Raw genomic sequence first — 12781 nt, forward strand, 5'->3', positions numbered from 1 at the left:
AAGGTAGACCTAGGCAACGTAAGTCTGGTACGTGGGCTTCCACATCTCGCCCTCGACCCAGTTCCTGAGATCGTCCTCGTCCATCGAGGCCGTGTAGCCGCCATCTCTGGCGTGGCCCTGCTTGATGGCCATCTGGATGACGCGCACAGCCACATCGCGGGAGATTTCGCGCATCCTCGTCAGGGCAGGGTAGACACGCCCCTCTGCCTTCTCTTCGTCGTTTAGGCAATCCGCCAGCGCAAGGGCGCTCTCGGTGATCATCTCATCGCTGATGCGTCCGGCCTTGCAAAGAGCGCCCGCCAAGCCGATGCCGGGGAAGACGTAAAGGTTGTTTCCTTGGCCAGGAATGAGGTGCTTTCCCTCGTAGTCGAGCTCGGGGAATGGGCTTCCAGAAGCAAAGATGACGGCACCCTTGGTAGCCTTGACGGCCGTCTCAAAGTTGCACTCGGACAGGTGCGAAGGGTTGGAGAGAGGGAAGACGATGGGGCGCTTGTTGAGCTCAGCCATGCGTTGGAGGACCTCCTCCGTGAAGGTGTCTGGGACCGTGCTGAGGCCAATGATAGCTGTTGGCTTGATGTATTCGACGGCCTCGATGAGGGTCTTGCACTGCTTGCCCTCGTTGTCGTCTCGTGAGAAGTGAATCTTGTGCTGGGGCAGCTTGTCACCACGGCTGTAGTTCTATGTAAGCTTCCTCTGCTAATGTTCGAAAGGGAACGACCGCAAGACTCACTCATTTGTGACGAGACCCTTGGAATCGCACAGCCAAATGCGCTTCTTTGCCTCCTCGTCGGAGAGACCCTGGCGGGTAAAGAAGCTCTTGAGCTGCATAGCAACACCGACACCGGCACTCCCTGCACCAAAGAACAGGATCTTTTGGTCGTGAAGCGGCCTGCCTGATGCCTTGCTGCTGACGCGGGCGGCATTGGTGAAGCCACCAAGGACCACAGAGCCCGTACCCTGGATATCGTCATTGAATACGCGGTTGTTCTTCTGGTAGCGCTCAAGGAAGAAAAAGGCTCGCTCGGTACTGAAGTCTTCGAATTGGACGATGAGGTTCGGGTACTTCGTGTTAAGGGCGTCCATGACCTCGTCGAGGAACTCGGTGTACTCTGCGTCGGAGGCCCTCTCCCTGCGCAGACCGAGGTAGAGGGGGTCCTCCAGCTTCTCCTTGTTGTTGGTGCCCAGGTCAACACAGATGGGAATGGTAGCGCGCGGGTGAATACCGGCAGCAGCGACGTAAAGGCTCAGCTTGCCAATACTGATGCCGATGCCGTCCCAACCCTGGTCGCCAAGGCCGAGAATACGGCTTCCGTCGGTGAGAACAGCAATGCGTGGCGCGCCAGTGGGGACAGGCCAGTTGTCGATGACCTTGGCCACCTGCCCCTTGTCCTCGAGAGAGATGGTCAGGCCTTCAGGGCGGCGGTAGATCTTGGAAAACTGTAGCAAAATTGAAGTCGGTGCTTTGTCCTCTGCAAGGCCGACACAAAGGCAAAACTCACCTTCTGGCAAGCTTCTCCAACGACGGGCGTGTAAATCAGAGGCAGGCATTCCTGGGCGAAGTAAAAGTTAGTTCGGTACGACACATACATCGAGCAGAGATATTCACCTCTGCATTCTGCATGACGACGGCGTAGAAGAGCCGGACGTTGGTAACGCGGAGTGCCGAGAGGAAGACATACTTGCCAAGGTCCGTCTGCAAGGAAGGTGAGACGATGAGAATCGATCGATCTGAAACGACAGCTGTCGCATGTCGAGACTCACCTTCTTTGATCTCAGCTGAACGAGGGTGCGCTCGATCTGCGTCTGGAGCGACTGATGGCCGGGGGGAAGAAGGCCTCGAAGGCCGAGCTTGTCTCGGCGAGCCTGATCAAAGGCCGTGTCTTCCCACGAGAAAGGATCAATGGAGACAGTGGAGGGATTGCGGGGTTCAGGGTGATCGGGGTCGATTTCCGCGAGAGAAGCAATACGGCGACGACAAGATGACGGGGAGGATGAGGCAGTAGGGGAAATCAGAGTCCTAGGTGAGCGTCCAGACAGAAGAGCAACCGATGAATGATGTCTCGAGCCGCCTGCGCATCGGAGTAGCCCTCTTTGAAGCCCGAGCGGAGCGGCGACAGCAGGTCTCATCCCCAACATGGCCCCTGCTGCAACGAGAGCAAGGGTAGTTGCAGACGACACGCTTCTGTCCCTTTCGCACCCTGCCCAAAAGTCAAGAAGATAGGGAACTGATCAATCCCTCTTGCCTTGCCAATGGGGAGTTTGCAAAAGAGAAGCAAAGGGAGAGCGAGCCGGCCAGCCAACGTGACGGCTTCGCCGGGTCGTGTCGGTAAGAGTCACCTCTGTCCCTCCACGACCAGGAAGAAGAAAGCGTTTCATAGGGATAAAAAAAGTCAAACGGAAAAAAGTTGAAATAAACTCGGACCGAATCGGGACTATTTCCCCTCTTTCTTCTTCATGGCCTGCCCACATCACCACAATTGGCAGCCGATGCTTGCACAAACGTCTGCTCACCTTGGTTGTAGAACATGTCTCGAAGATTAGCCAGACCGCCGTGGCCCTGAGCATAAGACTCAATGTCAGTAGCTGCAAAGGGCTAAGCAGCCACAAGGAGAAGGAAGAGGCGCGAGGGGGGCACTTACATGGGCGCTCAGGTGCACCGAGCTGGCGTGAGGGTCGTCCTCGTATGTCTTGTCATCGGGTGTCGGCTGTCGGTGGGGGGATCCATTCTTTAACCTTTTGCTGTCTTCTCGCAGCCCTCTCAGCTGCTACTCACCTGCACGGGCTTTTGGCGCGGCGAGGTGATGCCATTGGTACCTGGCGTCGTCATTTTTTGCAAAGTTTCGCTTACTTGTGTTGCGTCGTGGTCTCGAAAGGACTGTCCTGCCTGATGTGGGGGAAGGAGAAGGGTTGTGTTGTGAGTGGGAGCTGTGCGAAAGCCAGGAAAGGACATAGAAACCAATGCAAGCCACGCCCTTTGGACACGCGCGGCTTTACTCTTATTCCCAACGAGGCCGTGCATTCATTCGTTCATTCCCATTTCCCCCCTCATTTGCCCGTTGGATGCTCGACCCTAGCTGCTCACCTGATCAGCTCTTGTTGGAACGACTTTTTGTTGGTCAGGCGGTTGGGACAATGTTGCGGGGAAGCAAGCCTTGAGCAGGCTGCGTTTATATTCCAGCGCCTGCCTCGAGTCACTAGCCGCTCGTTCGTCAAGGGAGACGCAACACTTCCCTCCACCGCGTCTAACACTTCAATTGGCAGTAACTAGCTAGCTATATCACTAGTAGTAGTACAGCAGTGGACCCCGATGCTCCCCTACCTGCGTGAAAGACGGGGCAGTGCTGTGGCAGATGTGCTGCGTGGTGATGCACCGCAATTGATATTAACATCTGGAACCCAACCCCGCATTCAACCACACCTCGATCTGTCTTCCCGAGCCACAAGAGGAGAGGGAAAATAAACGTCGTGGCTACATCGTCTGACAGGTCTGGAGGGGCCGTGCGCGCAAAAGGCGGAACAAAACGGCTCCAGCCTTTTCACGCGTCTTCACTTGTCGGCCAGGACTCTATCTACAAGGGAGAGAGCCGCTACGACCGCTGAAAGGAGCTTGCATGGATTGTCTTTTTGATCAATAGCTAAGGATACCGGTACATTGTTCTTGCGTGGGTAAAGGGGATCTCTTGTTATAACAAATGAGTGGAGGGAGGCAGAGAAGTAGATGCGATGTGTGTGTCAGTAAGGATCACTGTCAATTGCTGCCGCGTGGGCAGCGGAAGCTCTCGAGCGAAGGCCGAACGGCGGCAACTCGATGGTGGCCGCCGGAAGCCGCAAGCAGAGCAGGCGGCGGCGATGGTGGATCCGACGCAGCGAGGGTGCCGCTGCCGATTTCGAGCCTGCCCATCGTAATGCTCGGCGTATTAGGCTCCTCTCGGCGGCTCACGGTGGTGGACGAGAAGTGGTCTTCTTCTGTAACGGTGATGTTCCTCTTCGAAGTCGTTCCTTCATCGATGCTGAGCGCGTTCGACCTCCTCCTCTTGACACTCTCCATGACGGCCGCAGGCTTGCCGCGAGGCGTCAGCGTACTGTCCGGCGAGTACGCAAATTTTGTCTTCCAGGACATCGACACGTTGGTCAAGCGATCCTCATCGACATCCTCTACATCCGTGTCCACGTCGACTGGATCCGAAGAGAGTAGATCTTTGAGCTTGCGCGCCTGAGGCGAGACGTGTGCCGAAGAGGCGGGCGACGATACCGAGTCTGCGCTCGCCAAGCTGTCAGTCCGCTGTCGTTTGGAGCGAGGCGTGAAAGTTGCTAGGCTGGTGTCTGCCTCCTTGGCCGGTGACACCTTTGCAAAGAATTTGCTTGCCTCGCCTTCGACTGCATCGCTCGAGCTTTGCTTGGACACCGACTGATTAACCGATCTTGGCGCCAGCGGAGCCCGAGAGGGCGTTTCTTGTTGTCGAGAACAGGACTTCGACGACTCGCCCTTTGCGACAGCAAAGAAGCCCTTAATACCCCGCTGCCCGGGCTCCGATTTGGCTTGCTTGTTGAATCGTGACGGGGCGCTGTATGCCCTGTTGATCGTCTTTTTCGACGAGCTGCTCGACGACATTGGCCCGGCGGAAGCGGAGCTGGTCCTCGTAAGTAGCCCTTCGACGGGGAGTCGGGTGATGGGATCAATGTCGCCGCGAGCAATGCCCTTGGCAAGCTCCTCGGGCAAATCGGCACCGATGCAGTCGTCGGCGTCCAGATCGCCATCGTAGGACGAGGCAGGCGTGAGAGTAACGAGCCGGAAGTGGCCTTGCTCGTCTCGATCAAAGACACGCTGGTACACAAACGTCTTTTCCGCGCGTTCAAAGTCCCTTTCGTACGTCGGCGGCACATTCATCCCGTCCATCCTCGCGGCAGAGAGGGCCTTGGACACGGTCTTGAAGCGCTTGAGGAGCTTGTGCGCCGTCTTGAGCCCCATGCCCGGAATCGAATCGAGGTAGTCGCAACCGGACAAGATGGCCATCTGCCGAAAGGACTCCTCGGGAAAGGCAGTAAAGGGAAGCGACCGACATCGTGCCTTTTCGCTCTGTCGCACCTCGATGCAGTTACCCTCGGGCGTGAGCTTGTACAGGACCGTCTGGCATCCAAAGACAAGCAGGTCAGAGTCCTCGGTGATGATGCCATCGATGACGCCGCGCCTTTCGAGATAGGCCAGCTGGGCGTCGGCCTCATAGGGCGCAACGATGTAGTCGATGTCCTGCTCTCGGAGCACCTTAATGAGCTGGTAGGCCATCGCCGGCGTCACATCGACGCACTTGGTAAAGTGCTCAAACGCTTGCTTCTGCCGTCCCTGGCCCAGGAATTTCCTCGCTTGCTGCAGGTGCTCGTCGCGGCGTCTGAGGCCGTCGACGAAATCGAGCTTTGAGTGGACAAGGGCTTTCAAGGTGAAAAGAAGAGGAACTCACCTCCTTCGCTCATCCTCTGTACCTCGCTTGGCTGGGAGGTGACCTCCGTCAAAGACGACATACGGCGTGATGCCATAGTGTTTGAGCATATGCAGTCTGCTTAAGGCCAGATTCATGTAGCTAACGACCGAAAGTGAGTCAGTCTCGAATCGCACGCTCTGCATAGTAGTCTGCCCCCTTCCCCAATCAAAGTGACTCACGCCGTCGTCGGACGGCCCATGGCCAGATCTTGAGCGCATCCGTAGGCGCCTCTGTGGAGCCAGACGTAGGCATCGATGCCCAGCGTCTTGCCCCGGTAGTCTTGCACATGTGCCTCTCTCTGTAGACGCAGTGGTCAGGCCTGGCTAGCACGCTATCCTGGCGTGAAGAGAGGACCCACCTGGATGTCCTTGAGGAGCGGCAAGAGGCCCGAGATCCCCATCGTAAGCGTCCTGTGAGCGCCCTTGGCACGGTCTCGTCTTATGTCATGAGCGTGCGGTGCTTCTGCTTCGTCTTCGTCGGCGGCGGCTCGCACGAGGTAGAAAGTAGTGGTGCGATGATAGAGTGATGCAGTCCAACACTTTTGCAAGTCGAGAGAATTCGCGCGTCGGACGCGTTTCAGACACGCGGAAAAGCCACCACCACTATTGCTGCTAGGTACTGCTGCACTGCAGAGTGCGCACAGGCGACTCAACCTCAAATCTCATGCAACTTCTCTTCCTTCGGTGCAATTCAATGCTCAAGGCCGCATCAAAATTCTGAGAGATGTGACGCTTTCATTTTACACAATCACTGGGTGCGGACGCCCTGGACCTCGCCAAACTCATCGCAGTCGAGCGAGTCGAACAGCTTCGAGGCAATCATGGACGCGCGGACGCCCGAAGAGATCATGCCCGCGAACGAGGCACCCTGTTATAAGAAGACTCAGTCAGAAAGAGAACAATGTAGACCGAAGATTTGTGTCTCAAAGCCGCGAACTCACCATTCGCGGGTGCGAGTCGGCCTCGGACAGCTCCATACCACCGACGATGATGCCGGGGAAGAGCTCGCGAGTGTTGTTGACAATCTCGCCCTCGGACTTGGTCATGTCCATGGGACCCATGTCACCGATCTTGAACAGGCCAGCCGATTCAAGACGCTTGACGGCAAAGGCACCGAAGGGGCCGTCGTGGCCGCAGAAGGAAACCTGCGAGAGAATAAAAATTGGTCAGCAACGAGGTTGGAACGAGACGAGGAAGCAAGGAGTCAGGAAAACTCACAACGACGGGAGCCGTCATCGTCTGCGGGTCCATGCACGACTGGAGGCCGTGGGCAAGCGTGACGAGGGTGTAGTTTGTCACGACACCGTTGACGCGCGAAACACCGTCGGCGTCCTTCTTGACAATGAGGTCCTCTGCGCAGGTGGCGTTGAACAGCTTGACGTTGGGGAGAGCCAGCGTCTTGGCGAGGATCGTCGAGGTGAACAGGGCGGCGTGCTTGACGACGACGTGCGTTCCCTCGTCCTCGTACGGCACCTCGAGCTCATCGAGGATCTTGTGCGCAGGCTTGCGGATGACCATGGCCGACATGAGCTGGCCACCGAGCCAAGCGCCACCGCCAGGGGCGACCGAAGCCTCGAGGATGGTAATGCGCAGGTCGGGCCTGGCCTTGCCGAGCTTGTAGGCACACGACAGTCCAGCAGATCCAGCGCCAATGATGACGACATCCGAGACGGCTGTTTGAGAGGTGTCAGAAGCACGTCGTAACCGTCTAAAAACTTAAATTCCTGCTCACCTGCGTTCATCATGTCCTCGTAGTAGCGGGCAGTCATGGCCCTAGAGGTGATCGACTCCTTGATATCGGCGAACTGGAAGTTGCCATCGTAGTCCTCCTTCGGCTCCTTGCCTGCCTTGATGTCGTAGTGCTGGCGAGGGAGCGAGAACGTCTTCTGCTTGTTGGCCGCTTGCTGCTTGAGCGCGGCGGGCGAAGGCCCGGTAGCAGCAGGGGCGGAGGTGAAGGAAGCGGTGGGAGGGGCCATTTTTGATTGTGAAGGGGATTGATTACTTCAAGACAACATGTAGCGACAGCCCGCTTTATGTACCCTGTGAACCCCGACAGCCGATACACTGAGTAGAGCCATGATATCTAAGCGAGGTCCAGAGCGAGTAGTGAGCCAGTGCCCCCTCCTCACCCCCAACCGTCGGGCCCTAGACAACTCTTGATCTTGACCCTCATTGCCAGACTGCTACAGTAGTAAATCTGCTAATATTCTAATAATTTAACATCAAGCAGTCATCTAAGCCAGGCTCCAGACGAGTGCGAGACAGGCTGCCGCCCCAATGAGATGCGAAATCGGAAGGGGGAGCAAGTGCCCCGGCGACATCCAATCCCATTGGCTATATTCCGTTACGTGCGCGGACGACCCTCTCGGCACGCTAGCCAGGACCCAAACCCTAGCTAGGCCTGAACTGAACACGTTGTGCCATGACGATAATTAATGCAGCAGAACGCAAAGTAGTCTGCCCTTCCCCAAAGACTTTAGAGTGAAAAGCAGAGACGGAGCGGCCGGAGGGTCTTCCAGAATGACAGGCGCAATGGCTGTAGAACCCATGAGCCCGTGCGAGACTCGCTTATCGAGACGAGCCTAAAACGCGCCACAAGGGTCTTCGGCCCTTTTCCTGAGTCATGGAATTCTGAGATTTCTCGCTCGCGTGTCAAAGATCGTTTTTATTTATTTTTTACTTTTCATTTTTTGCTGACCTAATCAGCTCGCTCGTGACTTGAACGCACCGCAGCTGATCGGCCGACGAGAGCGGCCTGCTTCGGTCACTCCAGTCGCAACTTCTGGTCTCTGTCGTCGTCGTCGCTGCTAACACTGCTTCCTCAAGACAACCTCTTTTCTCACGGACCGACAAGGATGGCCGCCACTACACGAAACTCGACGTCGAGCGCCCACGTCGGCCGCCTGAGCCGCACCAAGGTGTTCCAGAAAAAGGCTGCGTACAAGAAGACGGACCGCAAGGTTGCTCCCGCGCAAAAGGCCGACGACAGCCGGGCTACCAAGTCGGTTGACATCAAGGGTGGCAAGCGCTCCAAGCCCGTCATCAAGGCTTCGCGCTACTACCCCGCTGAGGACGTGGCCGTGCCAAAGAAGAGCAGGAAGAGCCCCAAGCCGGCTGCGCTCCGACCTTCGATCACGCCCGGCACCGTGCTGATCCTCCTGGCCGGACGCTTCCGTGGCAAGCGTGTCGTCTTCCTCAAGCAGCTCGAGAGCGGTCTCCTGCTCGTTACCGGTCCCTTCAAGGTCAACGGTGTGCCCATCCGCCGGGTCAACCAGGCCTACGTCATTGCCACGAGCACCAAGATTGACGTCTCTGGTGTCAAGGTGCGTTGAGCTCCACCCTTTTCGACTGCCTGCGATGGGGAACACGAGAACTGACTTGCTACATTCCCATTCGTCCAGGTTGATGACAAGATCAACGATGCCTACTTCAACCGCGAGAAGGTTGCCGGCGCCAAGCCCGAGGCATCGTTCTTTGCCGACCCCAAGAACAAGGCGGCACACCCAGAGGCCAAGGTTGCTGACCAGAAGGCCCTCGACAAGGCCGTCATCGAGGCCGTCAAGAAGGCTGGCCCCAACATGGCGAAGTACCTCGCTGCGTCGTTCAGCCTGACCAACGGCCAGAAGCCTCACGCCATGCGCTTCTAAGCGAAGCCATTGGGCAGTGATGTTTCGCGAGGCGAACCGGGCAGGGGGTCTCGTACGAGGAGGAGCGGTATAGACGAATGGAGGCGACCCGAGGGCGGCGCCGAAGAGATGGGCACATCATGAGGGGAAGGATCCTGTCAGAAGAGGATTGCTTCTCAATTTCTTCTTCACACTTTTACCACACACAAACACACCACACCACACCATCATCTCAGGAGGAGGGGTCAACATCTCTCCTTTCTTTTCTTTTCTTTTCCTTTGCTCTGCGCAAAAAATACAAAGCCACACCAACAACCACCTTGTACAGCTATATGTCTCCTCTTTCATCAAGAGGGGTCTGGAGGCCTCCTATCCCCTTTCGACGGGAGTCTCTCTCCATGATGAAAATGTCCATGACAAGACTCTTCTTTCCCTGCATCGTCTCGCTGAGCGCATCGCACCTGTGTTTCTATTATCGGCGACACAGTTGTTAAAAAGAAGAGGAGAGACGTTGAGCTCATCGCACTTGTGTCTCTCAGAGGGGCGTCCAACCGATTCAGACCAAGCAAATGGAGAAAAGCTGATCCAGTTCAACAAACAGTCGAGAAGTAGCGTAAGTGGGATGCAAGCTGTGACTGTCAAAGCCAAAGCCCACGGTGACCCCTATCTGACAAGTGATGCGAATGTGATGAGACAAGCGGAGAGGAAGAGATGAGTGTTGTGCTGAGGGGAGGATGATGTGTGTGTGCGTGTATTGCATGAATGTGGTGCCGGAGGAAGATGATACCCATGACAATGCCGACCAGAGGCAAGCCGTAATGTGATGCGCGAGGTCTATCCCCTTTTTTTCCCTCATAGGATTTGAGGGAGAGGAGAACCCTCCTTTAGACAAAGGCGGCAACGCCAGCGGCAATGGCGCCGACGGTGACCAGGGCACTGTTGAGGTAGATGGGCGCGACACCGCTCGTGGTGCTCGAGCTAGAGCTGGCCGACGATGATTTGGAAGAGGAGGCAGCGCCGGAGAGGCCAGTGGAGGAGGTGGACGAGGAGGAGGCAGACGAGGTCGAGCTGCTGCCCGACGAACCAGTCGTCGAGGAGCTCGGCGCGGCACCCTCCTTTCCGTTTGCAGCGTTCTGCACCGTCGAGTTGAACTGTCCGCTCATGTTGCTGAGCTCGAAACGAGCGCTAAAGGCCATGGGCGGGTTACCGTCCGATCCGAGCTTGGTTCCCTCCATGCGGATAAAGTACGACTTGGAGTTGGCGCCAATCGAGGGGTCCACCTTCCAGGAGCCCTTGGTCTGCGTGACGGGCAGGTTGCTGCCGAGCTGCTGGAGCTTGTACTGGACGTTCTGCGAGCCGACGGCGAGGAAGACGTTGACTCCGCCCCAGTCGGAAATCTTTGGCGACTTGCCGTCGTCGTTCCACACGACCGAGAGCTTCTTGCCGCCCTTGCCCTTGGTCGAGCTGACACGCGTTTCCTCATTCACTGGTCAGCAGACGGACAGGGGGGAGCGGGGTGGATTCAACTGGAAAACGCGACGGGAAGCGCTCACCTGACAGGGTTCGTGATGACAGCCATCGACGCGACCATCTGGGCCACGACGGCGAGGAAGAGGGCGAGGGAAACAAAGGTCGTCTTCATCGTGAACGAGTCAAAAGGAGAGTGGGAAAAACTTTCTCGAAGGAGTGTAGAAGGGGCGTGAGAGGGAGGGGGGAGTGAGCGAGTGAGTGAATGAGTGAGTGAGTGAGTGGAAGAGCGAGCGAGCGAGCGAAGTGAGTGATGTCTGATGGAGAGAGGTCGAGATGAGAGGGGGTTTGCTTGCTTTATTCATCGTTCCCCTCTCCCTACGAAGCTCCAATTCAAAAATAGGTACTTGTGCTGAAATTCGGGCGACTACTACTACTCTGCGATTCCCCTCTCCGGCCCTGAGACATTAACAAGGAATAGAAAGTCATTTTGGGAGCGGGATGGGAAATTTTGTATGATTATGATATTCTTTCTTTCCGTCCATCGCTTGTTTTGGTCGTTCGGGTTTGAAATCGAATTTTCCAAAGACGCGAGCCAAGAATTCTATTCTGGGGGCCCCCGTTGGTCACGCGATGACTAAGGGGGAGAGAGATCCAGACGGCAGATCGCCTGGTTTAAATCTGCTGCTAGACTAAGCTTTGCAGCCTGGTCGCAGCGGCCAAGGCTTTCGTTTCATGGAAGATACTGCCGTTGCACAAGTCACACGAGGCAATCGAGGGTGTAAAACGTAGTTCATTAGCATCGTAGAGAGGAGAGAGAGGAAGTAAGAGGAGAGAGTGAGAGAGAGTAAAGATGGTATCGAGAAAGTCAAGCGCTTAGAGCAAGGAAGAGAAGAAGAGGAGGGAAAGAGAGAAGAAAGGAAGGAAGGAAGAAGAAAATAAAGGTCGTAGGAGGAGGACGATTAGTGAGCCTGGGTCATGCTTGCTTGCCTTCGGGCACGGTCCTTGTCATTGGCGATCTTGGTGTTGCGCAGCTCGTCGATCTTTGCCTTGACCTTCTCGTAGGCCTTGGTCGTCTCGGACGTGTGGCGCTTCTTGATATCGAGCTCCTCGGTGGCCTTCTGAAGGGCAGCGGCGGCCTTCTCCTGAGCCTCCTTGGCCCGGTTCAGCGCCTTGCTCGTCTTGTGCTCCTCGTCGACGGCCTTTTGGTGTCGCTTGATCGACTGCGACTCGGCCTTGCGCGCCTTGCGCATCGCCTTTTCGTCCGACTCGGCCGACTTGAGCGTGGCACCGAGCTCCTTCTCCTCGTTCTTGGCCTCCTTCTTGAGCAGCTTCTCGTACTTCTTGGCCTCCTTGCCGCTGATGGGCGCGGCAGCGGCGTGCTGCTGGTGGCCGTTGGCAGCGCCAGCACCAGCAGCTGCACCACCAGCGGCGGCAGCAGCAGGGACAGCAGCGGCCGTCGTCGTCGTCGGCGCGTCCTTGTCAGTGGTGGTACCGTCGGCCTGGGTAGGCGCAGCAAGGGCCGAAGTGGGCGCCGAGGTAGCGGCCGTCTCGGGAATGGGCGACGACGTAGCGGCAGTGACGGGGGAAGCGACCGAGGGCGCTCCAGCGCTCAGGGGCGAGGCGACCTGGGCGCCATCCTGCGCAGTGGGGCTGCTGGTCGTCGTGATGATCGTCGTCGTCGTCGTCGTGGGCGCCTGGCCACCGGCGAGGCCGGATCCCGAGCCAGCCGAGTCGACGCTGGCCTGGGGCACGGGGGCCGCCTTTTCGGGCGCAGCAGCCGTGTGGCCCGACGAGAGGGTGCCGTTGGGTGCCTGGGCGGCGTACTCGGGCGCGGTGTCATTGGAGGCGACCTGGCCCGTGCTGATGGCGGAGCCCAGCGAGGGGTCGATCTTGTGATCGCCCGCCGCCACCGTGGCGCCGTTGGCGGTGAGGGGAACGGCCGTGTCAGCAGTCTGCGCGCTCATGTTGTCTGCTGGGACGAGATGAAGCGGGTGTTGGATAGATTGGGGCGTGAGGGTTGCCAGTGTGTGTGAGTGTGTATGTGTGTGTGTGTGTGCTGCTGCAGCAAGCTGAGAAGAAGAAGATGAGGTGACGATAGGGCAGTGGCAAGGAGCAGGTGGGGATGGGCACTTTATAAAATCCCGCCCCCTCCCTTCTAGCAATTTCACCGGCCGCGCTGCGAGAGAAGGCTCCACAGAGACATTCTCCT

The 12781-nt window shown here is 57.3% G+C and overlaps 7 protein-coding genes across 7 annotated transcripts; 2 read left to right on the plus strand and 5 right to left on the minus strand.

Moving 5' to 3' along the window:
- Positions 1–9: 9 nt before the first annotated feature.
- FA10DRAFT_292735 (hypothetical protein) lies at positions 10–2343 on the minus strand (the record flags this gene model as incomplete). Its single annotated transcript, XM_025524407.1, has 5 exons — positions 1762–2343; positions 1607–1693; positions 1500–1550; positions 731–1437; positions 10–670 (listed from the first exon to the last, which is right to left on the minus strand). Exons 1-5 carry the CDS (start codon positions 2134–2136, stop codon positions 10–12), a joined length of 1881 nt encoding a protein of 626 aa, XP_025379168.1. The 5' UTR covers positions 2137–2343.
- On the plus strand, positions 2344–3508 carry FA10DRAFT_79329 (hypothetical protein). Its single transcript, XM_025525710.1, has one exon. It carries the CDS (start codon positions 2684–2686, stop codon positions 3266–3268), a length of 585 nt encoding a protein of 194 aa, XP_025379169.1. The 5' UTR covers positions 2344–2683; the 3' UTR covers positions 3269–3508.
- Positions 3509–3633: 125 nt separating this feature from the next.
- FA10DRAFT_265786 (PIN domain-like protein) lies at positions 3634–5996 on the minus strand. The gene is made up of 4 exons (XM_025521211.1): positions 5836–5996; positions 5657–5775; positions 5457–5576; positions 3634–5387 (listed from the first exon to the last, which is right to left on the minus strand). Exons 1-4 carry the CDS (start codon positions 5875–5877, stop codon positions 3749–3751), a joined length of 1920 nt encoding a protein of 639 aa, XP_025379170.1. The 5' UTR covers positions 5878–5996; the 3' UTR covers positions 3634–3748.
- Positions 5997–6071: 75 nt separating this feature from the next.
- On the minus strand, positions 6072–7476 carry FA10DRAFT_265788 (putative thiamine biosynthetic enzyme). Its single transcript, XM_025521212.1, has 4 exons — positions 7209–7476; positions 6695–7149; positions 6418–6621; positions 6072–6344 (listed from the first exon to the last, which is right to left on the minus strand). Exons 1-4 carry the CDS (start codon positions 7450–7452, stop codon positions 6225–6227), a joined length of 1023 nt encoding a protein of 340 aa, XP_025379171.1. The 5' UTR covers positions 7453–7476; the 3' UTR covers positions 6072–6224.
- Positions 7477–8331: 855 nt separating this feature from the next.
- On the plus strand, positions 8332–9123 carry FA10DRAFT_228086 (putative 60S large subunit ribosomal protein L6; the record flags this gene model as incomplete). The annotated part of the gene is made up of 2 exons (XM_025518733.1): positions 8332–8799; positions 8878–9123. The coding sequence occupies 2 exons, from the start codon at positions 8332–8334 to the stop codon at positions 9121–9123; spliced, it is 714 nt and encodes a 237-aa protein (XP_025379172.1).
- An 863-nt stretch (positions 9124–9986) lies between these two features.
- Positions 9987–10744, minus strand: FA10DRAFT_259247 (hypothetical protein; the record flags this gene model as incomplete). The annotated part of the gene is made up of 2 exons (XM_025519956.1): positions 9987–10566; positions 10656–10744. 2 exons carry the CDS (start codon positions 10742–10744, stop codon positions 9987–9989), a joined length of 669 nt encoding a protein of 222 aa, XP_025379173.1.
- Positions 10745–11454: 710 nt separating this feature from the next.
- Positions 11455–12695, minus strand: FA10DRAFT_79569 (hypothetical protein). Its single transcript, XM_025525711.1, has one exon. It carries the CDS (start codon positions 12534–12536, stop codon positions 11532–11534), a length of 1005 nt encoding a protein of 334 aa, XP_025379174.1. The 5' UTR covers positions 12537–12695; the 3' UTR covers positions 11455–11531.
- Positions 12696–12781: the final 86 nt, after the last annotated feature.

Source organism: Acaromyces ingoldii (assembly GCF_003144295.1).
Source record: "Acaromyces ingoldii strain MCA 4198 unplaced genomic scaffold FA10scaffold_2, whole genome shotgun sequence".
Taxonomy (NCBI): domain Eukaryota; kingdom Fungi; phylum Basidiomycota; class Exobasidiomycetes; order Exobasidiales; family Cryptobasidiaceae; genus Acaromyces; species Acaromyces ingoldii.